The sequence below is a fragment of the Lepidochelys kempii genome, chromosome 8 (genome assembly GCF_965140265.1).
Source record: "Lepidochelys kempii isolate rLepKem1 chromosome 8, rLepKem1.hap2, whole genome shotgun sequence".
In the NCBI taxonomy this organism is placed as follows: Eukaryota; Metazoa; Chordata; order Testudines; family Cheloniidae; genus Lepidochelys; species Lepidochelys kempii.
This window is the reverse complement of record NC_133263.1, coordinates 1,246,405-1,267,406: the sequence shown is the minus strand read 5'-3', so window position 1 is coordinate 1,267,406 and position 21,002 is coordinate 1,246,405. Positions and strand designations below refer to the sequence as shown.

The following is a 21,002-nucleotide window of genomic DNA, read 5'->3' as shown; positions in this document are numbered from 1 at the left end:
TCTACAGGGTGCAGTAGATCCCACTGCTACCACCAGTTGTCACAGAGTGCGGGGGAGTCTGGGGCCTGCACCCCTCTTCCTGGGATTCACAGTGACTCTCAGCCAGTCAGTAAAACAGAAGGTTTATTGGACAATAGGAACACAGTCTAAAACAGAGCTTGTGGGTACAACCAGAACTCCTCAGTCAAGTCCTTCTGGGGGAGCAGGGAGCTTAGACCCCAGCCTTGAGGTTCCCTGCGTTCCTCCACCCAGCACCAAACTGAAACCAAACCCCCCCCAGCAGGCCCCCTCCTGCAGCCTTTGTCCAGTTTCCCAGGCAGAGGTGTTACCTCCCCCTCCCCCTCCTGGCTCAGGTGACAGGCTCTCAGGTCTCCCCTCCCCAGTGAAACTCCCCTGCCACATTCCCAGGTCAACACTCCCCACTCCCTGCTACGTCACACCAGGCAGAGGAAAAGACAGGCTAGTGAAGGAGAAACAGAGCTCAAGAACAGGTTTGCAGAGTTGGAAAATGAAGAAGGGGTACGGCAGGTGGACACTGAAGGTGAGAAGGGCAAGGAAGAAGAGAAGAGTGGCTAGTCCTATAGGAAAAGGGGAAGAGTCAATGGAGACAACACCAAATATGAGCCCCAGGAGGATACAGGATGGGTTGAAGAGGATTACAAGAGATAATAGGAATCGAGAGGACTTGCAGCCAGAGGGAACAGGGGATAGACTGGAGAATAGCATCATCACCAGGGAAAGGCAGGGCTATGTGATCCGGGGACTCCTCACTGAGAAGAATAGACAGGCCTGTAACATCCAGAGAACAGAACGGTGTGCTGTATGCCGGGTGCTAAGATGCAGGATGTGGACCTGAGGCTGAATAAGATCCTAAGGGGAGCAGGAAAGAATCCATTGATTATCCTTCATGTGGGAACAAATGATACGGCTAGATTCTCACTGGAACGTATCAAGGGCGACTATGCCAGGCTGGGGAAGATGCTTAAGGAAGTCGAGGCTCAGGTGACCTTCAATGGATTTTGCCTGTTCCTAGAGGAGGGCAACAAAGGTGTGACAAGATTATGATGCTCAACGGATGGCTCAAGCAGTGGTGCTATAAGGAGGGCTTTGGGATGTATGGCCACTGGGAGGCCTTCATGGACAGAGGACAGTTCTCTCCGGACGGACTTCACCTGAGTGAGGAGGGAAATAGACTTCTAGGATGGAGGCTGGCACAACTGATTAAAAGAGCTTTAAACTAGGAACCTGGGGGAGATGGCTGGGAGATGTCCAGGTAATCTCCTTGTTAGATTTTAACATTGAGAGGAAAGAAAACGAAATAAGAAAGGAGACAGCCGTAGGTAGGAGAATGGCCATAAGGAGGAAGGGCAGTGAGGGTACCAGTCAAATAGGTGATACGGGCTGGAGAATGGCCGTGCCGAATCAGGTACAGAACGCGAGCGAGGCCAAACAGCAAAAATGAAGCTGTTTCTACACCAGTGCGAGGAGCCTGGGTGAGAAAATGGAGGAACCAGAGCTACCGGTGCAGGACGTGAACCCGGGTATTCTAGGGAGACCAGGAACAGGGTGGAACAGTCGTCACGACTGGCGTACGGGTATTGAGGGGGACGTGCTGTTTAGGAAAGACAGAAATAAAGGCAAAGGTGGTGGAGTTGCATTGTCTATCAAGGAGGAGGTCGACTGTAAAGAAATAAGAAGCGATGGAATGGATCAGACAGAGTCTGTCTGGGCAAAAATCACATTGGGGAAGAAAACGACTCGAGCCTGCCCTGGGATAGTGCTTGGGGTGAGCTAGAGACCGCCGGGGTCCGATGTGGATATGGATCGAGCCCTCTTCAATGTTTTTAATAAAGTAAATACTAATGGAAACTGCGTGATCATGGGAGACTTTAACTTCCCAGATATAGACTGGAGGACGAGTGCTAGGAATAACAATAGGGCTCAGATGTTCCTGGATGCGATAGCTGATGGATTCCTTCATCAAGTAGTTACTGAACTGACTAGAGGGGATGACATTTTAGATTTGGTTTTGGTGAGTAGTGAGGACCTCCTAAAAGAAATGGCTGTAGGGGACAACCTTGGTTTGAGCGATCATGAGCTAATTTAGTTCAAACTGAACAGAAGGATAAACAAAAATAAATCTGGGACTAGGGTTTTTGATTTCAAAAAGGCTGACTTTCAAAAATTAAGGACATTAGTTAGGGAAGTGGATTGGACTGAAGAATTTATGGATCTAAAGGTAGAGGAGGCCTGGGATTACTTTAAATCAAAGCTGCAGAAGCTATCAGAAGCCTGCATCCCAAGAAAGGGGAAAAATTCATAGGCAGGAGTTGTAGACCAAGCTGGAGGAGCAAGCATCTCAGAGAGGTGATTAAGAAAAAGCAGAAAGCATACAGGGAGTGGAAGATGGGAGGGATCAGCAAGGAAAGCTGCCTTATGGAGGTCAGAACATGTAGGGATAAAGTGAGACAGGCTAAAAGTCATGTAGAGTTGGACCTTGCAAAGGGAATTAAAACCAATAGTAAAAGCTTCTATAGCCATATAAATAAGAAAAAAAGGAAAGAAGAAGTGGGACCGCTAAACACTGAGGATGGAGTGGAGGTCAAGGATAATCTAGGCATGGCCCAATATCTAAACAAATACTTTGCCTCAGTCTTTAATGAGGCTAATGAGGATCTTAGGGATAATGGTAGCATGACAAATGGGAATGAGGATCTGGAGGTAGATATTACCATATCTGAGGTGGAAGCCAAACTCGAACAGCTTAATGGGACTAAATCAGGGGGCCCAGATCATCTTCATCCAAGAATATTAAAGGAATTGGCACATGAAATTGCAAGCCCATGAGCAAGAATTTTTAATGAATCTGTAAACTTAGGGGTTCTACCGTATGATTGGAGAATTGCTGACATAGTTCCTATTTTTAAGAAAGGTGGTTAGGGACTATTTAGAAAAGCTGGACGTGCACAGGTCCATGGGGCCGGATGCGTTGCATCCGAGAGTGCTGAAGGAACTGGCGGCTGTGATTGCAGAGCCATTGGCCATTATCTTTGAAAACTCGTGGCGAACGGGGGAAGTCCCAGATGACTGGAAAAAGGCTAATGTAGTGCCAATCTTTAAAAAAGGGAAGAAGGAGGATCCTGGGAACTGCAGGCCAGTCAGCTCACCTCAGTCCCCGGAAAAATCATGGAGCAGGTCCTCAAAGAATCAATCCTGAAGCACTTACATGAGAGGAAAGTGATCAGGAAGAGTCAGCATGGATTCACCAAGGGAAGGTCATGCCTGACTAATCTAATCGCCTTCTATGATGAGATTACTGGTTCTGTGGATGAAGGGAAAGCAGTGGATGTATTGTATCTTGACTTTAGCAAAGCTTTTGACACGGTCTCCCACAGTATTCTTGTCAGCAAGTTAAAGAAGTATGGGCTGGATGCATGCACTATAAGGTGGGTAGAAAGTTGGCTAGATTGTCGGGCTCAACGGGTAGTGATCAATGGCTCCATGTCTAGTTGGCAGCCGGTGTCAAGTGGAGTGCCCCAGGGGTCGGTCCTGGGGCCGGTTTTGTTTAATATCTTCATAAATGATCTGGAGGATGGTGTGGATTGCACTCTCAGCAAATTTGCGGATGATACTAAACTGGGAGGAGTGGTAGATATGCTGGAGGGCAGGGATAGGATACAGAGGGACCTAGACAAATTGGAGGATTGGGCCAAAAGAAATCTGATGAGGTTCAATAAGGATAAGTGCAGGGTCCTGCACTTAGGACGGAAGAACCCAATGCACAGCAAAAACTAGGGACCGAATGGCTAGGCAGCAGTTCTGCAGAAAAGGACCTAGGGGTGACAGTGGACGAGAAGCTGGATATGAGCCAGCAGTGTGCCCTTGTTGCCAAGAAGGCCAATGGCATTTTGGGATGTATAAGTAGGGGCATTGCCAGCAGATCAAGGGACGTGATCGTTCCCCTCTATTCGACATTGGTGAGGCCTCATCTGGAGTACTGTGTCCAGTTTTGGGCCCCACACTACAAGAAGGATGTGGATAAATTGGAAAGAGTCCAGCGGAGGGCAACAAAAATGATTAGGGGTCTGGAACACATGACTTATGAGGAGAGGCTGAGGGAACTGGGATTGTTTAGTCTGCGGAAGAGAAGAATGAGGGGGGATTTGATAGCTGCTTTCAACTACCTGAGGGGTGGTTCCAGAGAGGATGGTTCTAGACTATTCTCAGTGGTGGAAGAGGACAGGACAAGGAGTAATGGTCTCAAGTTGCAGTGGGGGAGGTTTAGGTTGGATATTAGGAAAAACTTTTTCACTAGGAGGGTGGTGAAACACTGGAATGCGTTGCCTAGGGAGGTGGTGGAATCTCCTTCCTTAGAAGTTTTTAAGGTCAGGCTTGACAAAGCCCTGGCTGGGATGATTTAGTTGGGGATGGGTCCTGCTTTTGAGCAGGGGGTTGGACTAGATGACCTACTGAGGTCCCTTCCAACCCTGATATTCTATGATTCTATGATTCTAAGGGGAAAAAAGTGATCCAGGTAACTACAGGCCTGTTAGTTCAACATCTGTAGTATGCAAGGTCTTGGAAAAAATTTTGAAGGAGAAAGTAGTTAAGGACATTGAGGTCAATGGTAAATGGCACAAAATACAACATGGTTTTACAAAAGGTAGATCATGCCAAACCAACTTGATCTCCTTCTTCAAGAAAGTAACAGATTTTTTAGACAAAGGAAACACAGTGGATCTAATTTACCTCGATTTCAGTAAGGCATTTGATACGGTGCCACATGGGGAATTAGCTAAATTGGAAAAGATGGGGCTCAATATGAAAATTGAAAGGTGGATAAGGAACTGGTTAAAGGGGAGACTACAGTGGGTCACACTGAAAGGTGAACTGTCAGGCTGGAGGGAGGTTACCAGTGGAGTTCCCCAGGGATCAGTTTTGGGACCAATCTTATTTAATCTTTTTATTATTGACCTCGGCACAAAAAGTGGGAGTTTGCGGATGATACAAAGCTGGGAGGTATTGCCAATTTAGAGAAGGACCGGGATATCATACAGGAAGATCTGGATGACCTTGTAAACTGGAGTAATAGCAATAGGATGAAATTTAACAGTGAGAAGTGTAAGGTTATGCATTTAGGGATTAATAACAAGAATTTTAGCTATAAGCAGGGGACGCATCAATTAGAAGTAATGGAGGAGGAGAAGGACCTTGGAGTATTGGTTGATCATGGGATGACTATGAGCCGTCAATGTGAAATGGCCGTGAAAAAAGTTAATGCGGTCTTGGGATGCATCAGGCGAGGTATTTCCGGTAGAGATAAGGAGGTGTTAGTGCCGTTATACAAGGCACTGGTGAGACCTCACCTGGAACACTGTGTGCAGTTCTGGTCTCCCATGTTTAAGAAGAATGAATTCAAACTAGAACAGGTACAGAGAAGGGCTACTAGGATGATCCGAGGAATGGAAAACCTGTCTCATGAAAGGAGACTCAAGGAGCTTGGCTTGTTTAGCCTAACCAAAAGAAGGCTGCGGGGAGATAGAATTGCTCTCTATAAATATATCAGAGGGATAAATACCACAGAGGGAGAAGAATTATTTAAGCTCAATACCAATGTGGACACAAGAACAAATGGATATAAATTGGCCATCGGGAAGTTTAGACTTGAAATTAGACGAAGGTTTCTAACCCTCAGAGGAGTGAAGTTCTGGAGCAGCCTTCCAAGGGAAGCAGTGGGGGCAAAAGACCTATCTGGCTTCAAGATTACGCTTGATAAATTCATGGAGGAGATGGTATGATGGGATAACATGATTTTGGCAATTAATTGATCTTGGACTATTAGTGGTAAATAGGCCCAATGGCCTGTGATGGGATGTTAGATGGGGTGGGATCTGAGTTACTACAGAGAATTCTTTCCTGGGTGTCTGGCTATTGAGTCTTGCCCACATGCTCAGGGTTCAGCTGATCACCATATTTGGGGTCGGGAAGGAATTTATCTCCAGGGAAGATTGGCAGAGGCCCTCGGGGTTTTTCGCCTTTCCCTGCCGCGTGGGGCATGGGTCACTTGCTGGAGGAGTCTCTGCACCTTGAAGTCTTTAAACCATGATTTGTGGACTTCAATAGCTCAGACATAGGTGAGAGGTTTTTCGCAGGAGTGGGTGGGTGAGATTCTGTGGCCTGCATTGTGCAGGAGGTCAGACTAGATGACCATAATGGTCCTTTCTGACCTTAAAGTCTATGAGAACATACTCCACCATTGACTCCCCATCGGGAGTGGCCTTCCCCTCCTATTTGTCTCTCATCAGGTCCAGGGGGCCCCTTATCCTCCTTCCATATAACAGTTCGAAAGGTGAAAATCCGGTAGACTCCTGGGGCACCTCCCTGTACGCGAACAGCAGGTGAGGCAAGTACTTGTCCCAATCCTGCGGGTGCTGGTCCATAAAGGTTTTCAGCATCATCTTTAGCGTCCCATTGAACCTCTCCACCAGCCCATTGGCCTGGGGGTGATAAGCTGAGGCCCAGTCGTGCCGGACCCCACATTTCTCCCACAAGCACCGGAGCAGGGCCGACATGAAGTTGGAGCCTTGGTCTGTCAAGACTTCCTTGGGGAACCCCACTCGGCTGAAAATGGTCAGGAGCGCGTCGGCCACGGTGTCGGCTTCAATGGAAGCTAAGGGCACTGCCTCGGGGTAGCGGGTGGTGAAATCTACCACCCCCAGAATGTATTTCTTCCCCGACCGGGTCGTCCTGCTGAGAGGCCCCACGATGTCCAGGGCCACCTTCTGGAAAGGCTCCTCTATGATGGGCAAAGGTCTCAAAGCCGCTTTCCCCTTGTCCCGGACCTTCCCCACCCTCTGACAGGGGTCACAGGATCGGCAATACTGCCGGACCTTGGTAAAGACCCCGGGCCAGTAAAAGTTCTGTAGCAACCTCTGCCGGGTGCGCCGGATTCCCTGGTGCCCTGCGAGGGGGATGTCATGGGCCAGGGACAGGAGCTTGCAGCGATACTTCTGGGGGACCCCCAGCTGCCTCCTGATCCCACAGGACTCTACTTCCCTTGTGGGAGCCCATTCTCGGTACAGGAACCCCTTCTCCCACAGGAACCTCTCCTGGCAGCCTCTCCTCATGGTCCGTCCCACACTGAGGTCGGCCAGGTCCCTGAGCTTCCGCAAGGAGGGATCGGGGGGAGGGATAGCTCAGTGGTTTGAGCATTGGCCTGCTAAATGCAGGGTTGTGAGTTCAATCCTTGAGGGGGCCATTTAGGGATCTGGGGCAAAAATTGGGGTTTGGTCCTGCTTTGAGCAAGGGGTTGGACTAGATTATCTCCTTAGGTCCCTTCCAACCCTGATATTCTATGATTTCTGGAACTCAGCAGCTGGGGAAGGGATGGGGGCCTGCTCCTTCTCGCTGGCCGGGTCTGAGGCCGCAGCCTCTCTGAGCCTTGTCCCTGGGCGCTCCCTCCCCACTGAGGTGGGGTCCTGCACCTCTGGTAAGGTATCCTTCCCGAGGTCAGGGCGCAGTACCCCTTGGCAGCTCTGGCTACGGGTCACAACCAGGGCACCCTGGAGGTTGCTTGGCCAGTTCTCCAGGGTCACTCCCCATCAACAACTCAGTGGACAAATGGTGGTGCACCCCCATGTCCTTGGGGCCCTCCTTGGCCCCCCCATTTCAGATGTACCCTCACCACGGGTTCTGCCATCAGGGTCAGGTAGGTGTCGGGCACCACCCGATCTGGGCCACCACCTCAGGCCGGGCCAGTGTCACCTCAGTGCCCGTGTCCCAGTGTCCCTGGACCTTCCTCCCATCCACCTCCAGGGGAACAAGGCACTCTCTCCGGAGGAACAGCCCCATGCCCACCCTGTAAACCGAGCACCCTGAGTCTGGAGCATCCAGCCCTCCAGAGGAGCTGGTCTGGGGCGCTCCTCCCTCCTGAGCAGGGGATAAGCTGCCAGCCCCCCTTGTCTGGGAAGCCTGCCCCTCATCTGGACTGGTCCCTACCCAGTTAACCCTGTGCAGGTTCAGTCTGCTCAGTCTGTCCCTGAGCCTGGGGCACTGGGTCCGTACGTGGTCTCTCTGGCCACAGTGATAGCAGCTCAGGTCACTTTGGTCCCCTCGAGCGGATCGGTTGGTCCTGATGCCAGATGTTCCCCTTGGGAGGGGGTTCTCCATATTCCCCCTTTGGGAGGCCCCATGGTGACTCTCTCTCTGCATTGTGGGGGGCCTGTTCCTTTGGGACGCCTCCCTTCCACCCCTTGACCGGCTGTTCACAAACTCGTCGGCCAGCTGCCCTGTGTGCTGGGGGTTCTTGAGCTTTTTGTCCACCAACCACAGCCTCAGGTCGGATGGGCACTGTTCATACAGTTGCTCCAGTATGATTAGGTCAAGCAGGTCCTCCTTCGTCTGGGCCCCATCTGCTCACTTGAGGGCATATCCCTCCATGCGGGTGGCCAGTTGCAGATACGTGACCTCAGGTGTTTTATACTGACTCTGGAACCTTTCCCGGTACATCTCGGGAGTCAGCCCAAACTCGTGTAGCAGGGTCTTTTTGAATAGTTCATAGTCCCTTTTCTCTGCCCCTTCCATTTGGCTGTACATCGACATTGCTTGGGGTGCAGTAGGGGGGTGAGAAACCAGAGCCTGTCAGCAGGGGCAACCTGTGCGGCTTGCAGGCGTTCTCAAAGGCCGTCAGGAAGTCATCTATGTCAGCACTACTCAAAGTGGTGGTCTGCGGACCGGTGCCGGTCTGCGAGCCATCGGCTGCCAGTCTGTGCGCACATTGGGGAAAAATGCCAGCCCCCACAACAGATAGCTTGAGAAGCACTGATCTGTGTCCTCCCCCTCCTTACGCTGGGCCAGGACGCACTTATCAAAGCTCGGTGCAGTCTTGGTCCCCCCTCACTCACTGCAGCCGGAGGCTCGCTGCTCCTCAGCCTGGCCAGCTCCAGCTCATGCTGTTGCTGCTTTCGTGATCCTCTAGCTCTCTCAGTTTTATCTCCCTCTCCCATTCCAGCCCCCTCTGCTCCAAGGATGGGGAGCTCTGCTGGGAGGATCCCTGGCTGGCTGCCAGGATCAGGGTACCCTCGGTATTCAGTGGGCTCCTCCCCAGGCATAGTTAGGAGGGGTCTCGGGATGCCCTCGGCAGCCGTCTGACCCCTCCCAGCCAGGTCAGGCAGTGGGGCCCACGCTGCCTCTGCTGGGCGGCTTCCCTCAGAGACAGGGATCGGGTCATCCGAGTGATCCTCCTCCTCCAGCTGGGCAACCAGCTGCTCTTTGGTGAGCCTCCCAGTGCGCAGCCCCCTCCACCAGGTGGCTCATAAGGCACTTAGCGTACATCTCCCTGCTGGCCACTCGCAGGCCTGGGTGCTCTCAGCTCCCCACGGCTTCCAGGACCCCCCAGTGTGCCAGCCCTTCTCCAGGTCACCACTCCCTGGGGTTAACCATAGCTCCTCCACCCCCCGAAACCGCTTCCCTCTGAAGCTTCAGCATGCCTGGTCCCTGTCAATCCCCCTTCGTTTACTGCTCCCCAGTCACTTACTGCAGGCAGTGCCGTAGATCCCACCGCTACCACCAGTTGTCATGGTGTGAGGGGGAGTCAGGGCCCTGCACCCCCACTTCCTGCGATTCACCGTGACTCTCAGCCAGCCAGGAGAACAGAAGGTTTATTAGAGACGACAGGAACACAATCCAACCCAGAGCTTGCAGGCATAAACAGGATCCCTTAGTCAGGCCCTTCTGGGGGGCAGGGAGATTAGACCCCAGCCTTGGGACTCCCTCCTCTTCCCCAGCCAACTCCCCAAAACTGGAAACCCCTCCAGTCATCTCCCCCAGCCTCCCCCCAGCTTCTCCTCCTGCCTTTGTCCAGTTTCCTGGGCAGGTGTCACCTGGCCCCAACCCCCCTCCTGGCTCAGGTGTCTTCCCCCAACGGAAGGCTCCCCTCCCCAATGAAACTCCCCTGCAACATCCCCAGGTCAATCTGCCCCACTCCCTGCTGTGTCACAGGACCTCACATAGCTGCACCCCCCCACTGCAAGGGCTGAGCCTGGCCCCCGCTGGGCTGGGGCCCTGCAGTCACTCCACAGACAAGGGGTCACTGGCTGTGCCCCACAGAGCGGAAGGGGATTGTCCCACTGGGAGACATTGGCTCAGGTCTGCCCCAGGCCAGCCGAGCAGGGAGGGAAGCCAGACTGCCGCTGGGAACAAACCCTGGGAACCAGCTGCCTCCCCCGGCAGTGGGAGCAGGGCTGGGGATGGTCGCTGCTGAGGCTGAAGCAGAGCTGGCCCCAGCTGGGACCCACAGCATCCCCAAGAGCCGGCTCCAGGAGGTGACAGCCCGGGGGAAAGGCCCGTGCTGGCCTTTCAGACGCCGAGCCCCTCCAGGCCCTGGGCATGGCTCTGGTTCCTGGCCTGGCCAGGGATTGGCTGGGCAGTGGCCCAGGCCCGGTGGGATTAATGAGCTGGGGGCACTACCCAGCCATGTGGGCCTGCCCTGGCTCTGCCAGCACTTGCCGCTGGGGGGAGCTGGCACACGAAGCCAGAGCCTGCCAAGCGGAATCTGTGGGCCTGCCCCCTGGGGGTGTGTGGGGTGAGTCAGGGAAGGGGGTGTATCCCTGGCCCTTGGCAGCCATCGCAGCCAGTGACGGATTAGCCACTGGGCCATCAGGGCCCATGCCCAGGGGCCCCAGACAATTGGGTGCCCCCACGCCCCGGCCCAGCCCCCTGGCAGGAGGGCTGGGATGGGGGGCAGGAGGAGGACAGGGAGAACCATAAGTGGAAGGGGTGGGGTGGGACCCCCACTTGCTCTGCCTAGGGCCCCACAAACCCCTAATCGGCTTCTGGTCACAGCAGAGGATGGACGAGACCAGGAGGCTGAGCTCCCCTCCTTGGCCAGCTGAGACGCGGAGAGCCAGCCCGAGGCTGCCCCTACTCCAGAGCCAACTGCAGCAGCTGGTGTGGGGGGTGACCCACCCCGGGCTTAACACGCTATAATCTGCCCTTTTCCATTGCCCAGGCACCGGGGAGCGGCGCCACCGGCCCCCGACACTGCCTGGGGGGGCAGGGAGAGACCATGTGCTAGGACTGGGACACCAGATCCATGGGATTGGTGCCAGGGGCAGGGACACTGGCTGCCTCCAGGTCGCACATGCTCCATCCTCCCGCAGCGTGCTCCCGGGTCCAGGACTCCAGAGCCACTGCCAGGGTCCCCATTAGCCGGGGCCCAGGGACTAGATGTGGTGTCACCCCCTTCCCAGAATTTCTGCTGGAGCTGACGGAACCAGGGGGCACGGGGCAGGGACACAGAACCCCCACCCCTGCTCCAGCAACTCAGGGGCCTCAGCCAGCAACAGTGGGGGGCTGGGCTGCCGCGGGTGGAGAACCCTGAGGAAGAGCTCTGGCCCGGGCTTGGGGGGGCTCTGGCATGGCCCCAGGCCAAAGCTGGGCCCTGGCTACCATGCGTACACTGCCTGGGGCCACCCGTGCCAGCAGCTGGGGCTCTTGCCAGAAACCTGAAAGCCCGGGTGAGGGGCAGCAGCCGTCCTGGGGCAGAAGCCAGCACGGCCAAGAGCTGACAACAGCCTCACAGGGACCACGTTCTGCTCCACGCCCCAGCCTTGCTGCCACTGCGCAGAGTGCCTGCCGGGGGGGGGGGGGGGCGGAGGGGGATTGGGACTTCCCCCAGCCCGCCCCCCTCTGTGCTTGCTGCAAGCAATTGAACAGGGGAGAGAAAGCACCAGCTTTGCCCAGGCTCCCAGCCACGTTTCCCAGTGGCTGTCACGGCAGTCTGGCTTTTGCTCCCCGGCCTTGAGGGGCTGCCGGGATGGGGTGGGTGCATGGCCCAGGGGCCCTGCCTTCCAGTCAGTCCCATTCCCCCCAGCCAGCCCCCTTCCACACATTGCAATGGAGCCTGGAGCTCGAGCTCCCTGCCCAGCCTGATGGTGCCTCCCCTGGGGCATGGGCCTTGTGCCACTCAGAGGGCAGGCAAGACATGGCAGTGGCTTCCCCACAGTCTGGGGAGAGGCTGGGGGTGGAGATGTGGGCATGGCAGAGGGGAGTTGTGGGGGAAACCAACAGCAGAGTCAGAAGGTGGCATCTGTCAAGGGCACCAGGGGACCAGCTGCTCCCCAGCACTGGGCCCAAAGCCACATGCTCAACCTGGCCAGCCAGGTGATGGGCAGGGCTGGGCTGGGCTGGCTGCCTGCATTGGCTCTGCAAGGAGGGCAGGGCAGCTGGCCTGGGGTACAGCAGAAAGCTCAGGCACCTCGGGAAGAGCACACACCCTGGGGAATGGGCAGCATCCCTCGGGCCAGCCATTCAGGGCAAACCCCAGCTCCAGCTTTTGGGGCAGGACAAACCCAGCTCACTTCAGTTGGATTCTCCCCTACAGAGGGCCCCGAATCGCTCCCTCTCCCTTGCCCACTGGTCATGCAGCCGGGCGGCTCCTGCCCTCTGCCCAGCAGTTCATTCCCTTTAGCCCTTGGTAAGGCCAGCATGGGCCACACCTTCCTCCGGGTCACTTCCTGAGCACAGCTGGGCCTCGGGGCGAGGAGCCCCAGGGGCTGGGGCAGCAGTTCATTGGCCCAGCCCACACCTCTGAGCTTGGCAGTCTCCGCTGAATGTAGGGCGGGGAGCAGAGGTGTGCCTGCTGGCTGCTGTGCCAGTCTGTGCCCATCGGCTGCCATGCCAGTCAGTGTCTGTAAACCAGCAGAGTTCTCAGCACACACCTGATTCCCAGACAGCAGCCACTCCTGGGACCATGCCTGTCCCAACCAGCACCCAGCTCCCTGGCTTACTGCCTCCGTACAGGATGCCTGAGCAGATGCCATGGGACTCGGGAGGGCTGGGCCAGCCACATCACACACCCTGCATTTCTGAAGCTCTGGCATTTCCTGGGCTTGGAGGGGCTCTCCCAGCTCCCCGCAGTCCCCACGGAGCCTGCAGGGCCTCCAGGAAGCACGCTGGGCTTTGGAGCAGGAGAGGATCAAAGGGCACCAGAGCCTCATGTAACAAGCAACTGGGTGCACAGCTAATGCCAGCGCCCCGGCACCCCCACCCCCGCCTCTGGAAACCCTCCTGCTTTCAGGAGAACCCAAAGCCATGGCTGGGATCCTCTGCTGGCCCCGTGCACAGCCCAGCCCCACGCTCGGCCAGGGTAGGGACAGCACTGTGTCCTGCAGGGCTGCTGTGTACAAGAGCCTTTGGGGTGGCCCCAGGCCAGCGCTGGGCACCAAGATTTCTAGTCACTGGGGCATCCCACGCTGCTCTTCCCTGCCCTGGCCCCAAAGAAAGACACCGAATGCTCCTCCGGGTCGCTGCCATTCCATAAACACACCCATAAATGTGTGTCAGTGTCTGGCTGGAGAGCGCCCCACAGCAAGTCTCCGCCCCACGGCTCCCAGTCTGGCCCACAAGCACGTCACACTGCCTGGCCGCAGGCAGGGGCTCTGCCCGGGGCTCTCACTGCACAAGGCCAGCAGAGGCTACGGCCCTGCTGCCCCTTCGCTGTGGGTCTCCCGAGGTCCCTTCTCCATGGCTCAAGCCTCAGAATTTCCTCCTCCTCCTCCGGCTGCCCTTGTTCTGCTGCTGGCTGCAGGCCACCTGCTGCTGGAAGCCCCCCGCGTAGCCTGCGGCTTCGGGAGCGGACACATAGGGTGGAATGGGCAAGTCACTGAAAGCCAGGTGTGGAAGGGGGCTCTCCCGGGCCAGGCTGCACCCAGCTTCCTCCTCAGCCCCCGACGGGGTGTGCCTGATGGAGATGAGGAGGGAATGAAGAGATAAATGCCAAACCAGGCAAGAAGCCACCACCACTGAGCTGCATCTAGGCCCGGCCGCCAAGCCTCCCATTCACGCCGCAAGCTGCTCTGCCCGCCTCCTTTCCAGGCCCGAACACTGGCTGGTGTTGCTCCTGTCAGCAGCTGGAAAGGAGGAGCTGCCCGATGCGCCCCTGCACAGTTGGCCTGGGTGCTCGCTGAAGGGCCCGGGATGAGCCCCAGAAGTGGGCTGGGCAGTCCTCTAGTCTAGCAGCCCAGGATATCCCCAAACCAAGCTCCCCTATCCCTGAACCAGCCTCCACCTGCCCTTCCCCAAGTGGAGAACGACCCCTCTTCCTTGCAGGATTTGCCTGCCCAGACTCCTGCCTGCTACACCCCATCCCCAGCCCCACTCTGCCAGCTGGGCCGCCCTGCCCTCAAAGGGGCCAGGGAGCAGCTGCTCTGCAGCAAAGCCTCCAAACAGGTCAGCTGGCCACAGGCTCCAGCCAGCTTGTCCTCGGCCAGCACCGAGCCTGGCCAGCTGCAAGGAGCCCTGAGCATGACTCCCCAGGAGCCCTGGCTAAACTGCTGACAGCAGGAGATGACAAGCCTGGGCAAGGAGCTCTCAAGGGAGAGAAGCAAAGACCCCGGCTCCCACAGCAGCCTGGCATCCAGGAAGGAAGGGACAAGGTCTGGGGAATGAAGTGGGAAGCTGGCACTGAGGCTGAGCCAGAGGCAAAGTGGCCTGTCCCAGTGGCTGAGGGGCTGGTGGAAGCAGGGCACCAAGAGGAGCCGCGAGAAGGGGGCTCAGGGCCCCAGCTCTGCTCTCTCTGCCCTGCTCATTCCGTGGGCTCTGCATTAACAGCACACAGTCACAGCCAGTGCCGGGCACCGCTGCCCAGAACGGCCAGCGACACCACGCTGCCAGGGCGGGGCAGAGCAGGGAGAAGAAAACCTGCAGTTCACAAAGCCCCGGCTGACCTCGGGTCTCCTCCTGCTGCCAGCATGGCCCCAGCATCAGCATCTGCAATGAGAACACAGCAGAGCCTCACATAGACGCAGCAGCTCTGTCTCTGGGGGCCAGCAGCACTGCTGACCGCGGCAACATGCCTGCATGTGGGGCAGGGGACCGTGACACCAGCCGACTGCACTTCGCTAGCAGGAGCAGCCCGGGCTGCAGGCAGGCTGCATCCCAGGGCATGCTTGGGAGACACACAGCCCTAATGAATCTCACTTCCAGACGCCTGGTTGCGCCGTCCCCCGCACTGAGCAGCGATGCCGGGTTGCAGCGGGGCTGACTCTCGGAGCACAATGCTCACTAGCATGCCTAGGGACTGGGCCACGTCTGTTCTGGGGATCGGCCCCAGAGCCCAACATGGGGACAAGCCAGGAGCATGGAGCCCCCGCTTCACATCAGCAGCAGGGCTGGGGAGGCTTTTCCCACCCCAAGCGCTCCATCTGCTTAGGGATGAGCCTGGCCACTGCACCCCACAGACCCTAGGCTGGCTAGACAGCCTGCCCCCACCTCCAGCTGCCAGCTCTCTTCCACTCCAGGCCAGGAGCACGTTTCGGGTGACATGGGGCATGGGCGTACTGCAGGGCACAGCCAGCTCCAACAGAGCCTGCACACGGGTCCCTGGGAGCCTGCGCAGCAGGTGAAATCAGCCACTGCCCACTGGGTCAGGCTGAGGGGCCGAGACCCCTTGTTACCAATGGGCTCAGAGCTCCAGTAAGCACTTGGGTTGGGGTCCCTCTGCCCCGCCTGCTCTGGTCCGTGGCCCCAGGCTCTGTCCGTGCTAAGAGAGGTGATGGGCTGTAGGGGTCAGCAACTGCCTAGCAGAGGGGAGCCCCCTGCAGGAGCACTTGCCCTGAGATCAGTGGGGTTCCCAGAGCATATGGGGAGAGATACAGGCCCAGGCCTTTCCCCCATGGCTTGCCAACAGCCAGCTCCCCTTGGGGGGGATCAGAGCCAGCTGATACTGGGGCAGCGCCGGGTTACTCCCCCGTGGCTAGCAACGCTGTGTCGAACAGCCCGGGCCCCACAGTGTGAGTGGGGGTGAGGGTGCGTGTGCTTTGGAGATGTGATGGCCCCACCTGCAGACTTGCACTCGGACATCTCCAGCATGCTGAGGAGTCTGCCTTCACTCCGCCCAACGTCCTGTGACAAAGAAGAACACAGAGCCATCATGGGGCTGCCAGGGAGGGCCCCCCTCCGTTCCCAGCCTGCCCTGCCCAGCCTCTCCCAGGGACCGTGGCAGATGGCCTGGGCTCCCTTTCACAGTCCTGTCCCCCTGCCTGTGCCTCCCTCCCAGCAATTCCACCTGTGGTCACCCAGGAACTGGCCTGATTGGGGTGCAGCAGGACGGGCCCAGCCCTCCCCCCACACTTGGAGTGCGCTGATGCTCTTGTAACAAGGCAATAGGTGACCCCGCCATGGGCAGAGCCAGATCCACCCAGCCAATCACATGCTCGCTCACGCTGGAGGCCAAGCAGCAAAGCCGATGCAGAACAAATCCCCCCGGGCCTTGGAATGAGGCTGGACTCCACCCTCACCTTGGCACTGCGCAGCCTCCGGTTTCCCTGAGCGTCCCTCGCAGTCTGCAGGCAGCTGTCCACATGCCTTGGATACTCTGCCAGCGGCACCCGGGCCTTACAAAGGTAGCACTTCTCACACCTGCCGGGCAAGGGAAGCAGAGCAGTGCATTACGATTCACTCTGCAGCTGGGCTGTCACTTACGCCCACCGTGGCGTTTTACTTCTCCAGGCCATTCCACTGATGAGGCACGTCTGTGGAGCAGCATTGGCTCAGTGGGATCGCCCATAAAGCCAGCCCGATGCCAGTCAAAACAACAGAGTGATCAGCCGTTTCCCCTGTCTGTTTCTCTGTCCCCTGCGGCTGCAGCAGTGGGATGGTAATGAAATCAGCTCAGCTGATGGCTCAGCCATAAAACACCCTGTCAAACTGTAGAAATGAAGAGTTCAGGGCATGCACAAGGGAGTTACATGTTGCTGGAGAAGCAAACCCAGCGTGTTAAAGCAGAGAGCCATGTTCCTCGGGCTGGCTGATCTTGTCCGATTAGCAGCCCAAGTCTCTCTTCCCTCTCCCTACTTCACAGTCCGCAGGACTGAGCACAGGTAGTACTCTGGAGGCCTGTGCCAGTCAGCGGCCGTGCCCATCTGGGCTGGCCGGCGATAACTGGGGACAGAGCAGTGGAAACAGCAATCGCTGTTCAGCAGAGGTGTCTCGGTTACCCGAGGGAAGTGAGGGGCCCCACGCTCTCCAGTATGTGCAAGGAGAGCCCCCAGCACACTCTACGCAGTGGGTTCTTCTCTGATGCTTTCTTTCCAGGCAGTGCTGATTACCAGATGATGTGTCTAAACAGAAGCTGTCCTCTCTGTAATTAGCCTAATTCCATTCGTGATGTTGCCATCCACTGTTTGTAACGGCGGAATGGCTTCCCCGGCAGGGACGGCACTGTCAGACCCTCTCTTCGGAGTCTCTGTGTGGGAGGGAGGAAGTGGAGCTGCACAGGGAGAGATTCAGCAAAACCACTGCAACTCTGGAAGTCTAAGTGAATTAAGCTCATCAGTCCAGGTGCCATCCTGTCAGCCTTCCCATCTACCCTCTCCCTTCCACGGGGCTCCTGCACTCAGCACACTGCCTGCACTGGCCCACCTGATACCCCTCCACGCTTCCAAACGGCACAGCGAGCTGGCTGAAATCAACTGAATGGAATTGAGAGTATGAAAAGAAACAGATTTCTTTTGTGCTTGTCTGAGGACACCCAGATACCATCAAGGGGCTTAGATACCACAGTGATGAGCCCCAAGGGAAGAACACAGATTATGGGGAAGTTGCTGCAAGGAAACAGGCAGGAATAGAGACATGGGCTGGGGGACGGGCTGCACAGAAACAAGCTCTAAGAAGTCAGCATACCAACTTACTTGTCAAAGTCTATGGGGGTCGGGACATCTCTGCCTCTGCCAGCTCTACTTCTTGTTTCTCTCTGTCGCTGAGTGAGCGCTTAAGACACAAACAGAAAGAGTTACCCAGTTGCTGGGTGGCTTCTCCCTCCCTGACAGCATTCGAGGGCTTGGAAAGCACCTGGGGTGGGACGTGTTTCAAACTCCGGTGCCGCCCGGCAGCAGCGGAATGGGAAAGACAAAAGGGGCACTGGGATGCCAATGGGCAGAGTCTTCCCTTCTGCAAAATCGGCAACTGGACAACTCAGACTGGTCCTGCCAGGGTCAAGTCGGGCCTTAAAAACCTTTAAGGATGGAGATTCCACCACCTCCCTAGGTAACCCATTCCAGGGCTTCACCACCCTCCTAGTAAAATAGTGTTTCCTAATATCCAACCTAGACCTCCCCCACTGCAACTTGAGACCATTGCTCCTTGTTCTGCCATCTTCCACCACTGAGAACAGCTTAGCTCCATCAGACTATCTTTCCTCTGATTCACCTGAAGCTAATGTCAGTTGTGTTTTTCTCCCCCAATGAATTCAGGGTTCTCGTGGGCCACCTGGAGAAGTGGGAGCAGCAGGGCTAAGTGGCATGGAAGTAAGTGGGCCTCTTTACTGCTTTTTGAGCAAACATGGAGCTTGTGGTTTGTGGCTGCCCTCATGGTGAGCCTGTGCTCAGAAGTATGAACAGGATTTGGGCATGGTGACGGAAGATGGCTGGGACTGTACCCAATATTTCAGAATGGTTAGGCGAATGGCCAAGTATGAACGACATTAAAGATCTGGATGATGGGATGGATTGCACCCTCAGCAAGTTTGCAGATGACACTAAACTGGGGGGAAAGGTAGATATGCTGGAGGGTAGGGATAGGGTCCAGAGTGACCTAGACAAATTGGAGGATTGGGCCAAAAGTAATCTAATGAGGTTCAACAAGGACAAGTGCAGAGTCCTGCACTTAGGACGGAAGAATCCCATGCACCGCTACAGGCTGGGGACCGACTGGCTAAGCGGCAGTTCTGCAGAAAAGGACATGGGGATTACAGTGGATGAGAAGCTGGATAGGAGTTAACTGGGAGTTTGCTACCCTTCCTGAAGCCAACCAGTGGCCCTGTCAGGAGGCTTCCACCAGCCCCCTGGGAAGGGGCTTCGGGTCAAGTTTGTGGTTTAACTGAAGTTCCGGTGAAATGGAACAACGGCCTACGACCTGATAAAGCCAGCTGCTGCACTGCTCCCCTGTTTACCCACATCAAGGACCGGGTAGACAGAAGAGCTGACTGGTCAGAGGGTGGGTCCGGTGAGCCCCTCCCACCAGGGCTGTGACTCGCTTCCAAGAAAGTTCCAGTTCCCTCCCCTGGGTAAGAGCTGGGATGGCTGGGTCAGACTCCCTGACACACACAGTAAATCTCAAGTCACTGCCTCGCTCTGTGCCTCGGTTTCCCCATGTGTGAAATGTGGGAGGGGTACCGACCCCCACTGTCATATGCTGTGAGATCTCAGGGGAAAGCACTCTGTAGGCGCTGGCAAAGGAAAGGGCTTCCCCCACCAGATTGCCAGTAGCTGCTGCAGTCATTCCAGACTAGCGTTCTGATGAGTGGAGCCAACAAGCAGCGCCGCAGACCTGCTCTCCAGGCATCTGTAGGAAGAATTTCGACAGGTTTGTCTCTATTGGTTGAATTGCTCTCAGCAGATTCCTGCTGACATGCCACCCGCTAAGCTCCTCAGGGAGTGTTTCGATATCTCATCTGGCTCCGGTAGGGATGTTTGAGTTTCCAGCTCACAAACAGATGTTGCTGTAAGTACACCCGGGCAACCTGGCTACAGGACAAAGTGCATGAGAGCTGTTTAACAGCCTGGCATCGGAGCTTCTGGGATTAGCGAGGCTCCTGAGGAGAAAGGCCTGACTCCAGGATACAGGTACCGTCCACCTGTTACTGTTTGCTAATGTCTGTTATCACAGAGCTCCGTGCTTGTGCAGAATGGAGAGAACCCGCAGAATTGGTGGCTGGCCCAGGAGGCCAGTCAGTGACTAGAGCTAGCCACTGCCTTTCGCATCACACAACATGCAGCCCGGCAGCCTCCTGGGAGTGGTGGAGAAATGAACCACTGGGCAACAGCCCACGAGCAGCCCCCAGCAGGGACTCCTTTGTTCACCCTTAGCCTGGACTGGGTGTGAACCAGTGGCCTAGCCGTGTCCTGGCACCGATTCCTGAGGCCTCCCAGAGACCTCCTGACTCAGGGGTGTTTGCAGCATGGCGAGAGCCGCTCTCTCCATGGGGGTGGTGCTGTTAATATTCCTTTAACGCCGTCTCAGGACGCCGTGTGCACTTGCTCAGGTGTTAATCAGTTCTATTTTTTCCAAAAGCAGAGAGCCCATCTGGCGCGACAGGCCTGTTAGAAATCTTTGGGCTCACACGGGAAGACCCAGCTGTGCTGCCGAGAGCAGCAGGAGTAATGGAGAAACATGGCCAGCATTGCTGATCGACTCCATCACACGCACACGAGCCCGCTTGCTAGCTACGGTTTCAAACGCTGAACAAGAGCGCCATTGCTCACCCCCTCCATCTCGATCCCTAGAGAGGCCTTTCAGAAGAGACCCTCAAGAAAGAGAGCACCTCTGGGGAACTGGGCTCACCCCAAAGACGGAGCCCTGCCCCAGCACACTAGGAGCCTCGTAATCTCTCCCAGGCCATGCCACTCTCTTGTGAAATCCGAAATGTTCTGCAATGCAGAGCACGTCTGAGAATGGACTTGTCTCTATCAGCTCCGTGTCAGGACAGCCGGGTACGGGTACCTCCTGCCTGCACGAGGCTCCAGTGCTCCCCTGGGAAACGATTCCACATTTGTCCTTTGTCCCCATCCCCACTGGCATGGCTGTTGGCCCACCAGCCAAGGCAGGTCTTGCAGTCAGTGCACGGGAATGGGAGCCAGGACTTGCTGAGTGGCTTGGGGCAGGTCCCTTGCATGTTTGCCTGAGGGTCTATCTCACCATAGCGTAGAGAGGCTCAATAACCGTATGCCGGACACTCGGCAGGTGCAAAGTGCCATCCGTGCATTACGACGCTGCCTGCCTTTCGCACGTGTCTGTTCAGGCTGCGTCTCCCCACTCCGAGCTGTCTAGTCCCATTACTAGCAGGCTGGTTTTGTGCAGATCCTATTAATGGAAAGATTCTCTAGCACGTTGGCCCCTCTGGGAAGTGATGAAGCTCTTCCCTGCCCCAGTTGTGTTCCTCTTTTTGCTGCATCAGTGCCACTTCTCTTGGCGTTGGGAGCTTTGCGCAGCATCAGCGCTCCGGC

The 21,002-nt window shown here is 56.4% G+C and overlaps 1 protein-coding gene across 9 annotated transcripts in view; it reads right to left on the bottom strand.

The window, feature by feature from the left end:
* The window catches only part of HK3 (hexokinase 3), a 97,029-nt gene that overhangs the window by 27,103 nt on the left and 48,924 nt on the right, over positions 1-21,002 (bottom strand). For 7 of the 9 annotated variants that reach the window (XM_073355116.1, XM_073355115.1, XM_073355120.1 and 4 more), the window contains 4 exons: positions 17,691-17,769; positions 16,299-16,419; positions 15,840-15,903; positions 14,727-14,769 (listed from right to left, as the gene is read on the bottom strand). In XM_073355116.1, the coding sequence (XP_073211217.1) occupies positions 14,727-14,769; positions 15,840-15,903; positions 16,299-16,419; positions 17,691-17,769 (307 nt within the window). Of the gene's footprint in view, positions 1-6,249; positions 6,399-9,535; positions 13,530-14,726; positions 14,770-15,839; positions 15,904-16,298; positions 16,420-17,690; positions 17,770-21,002 lie in introns of those variants that run through there. The other 2 variants (XM_073355129.1, XM_073355126.1) reach the window with 2 other exon arrangements.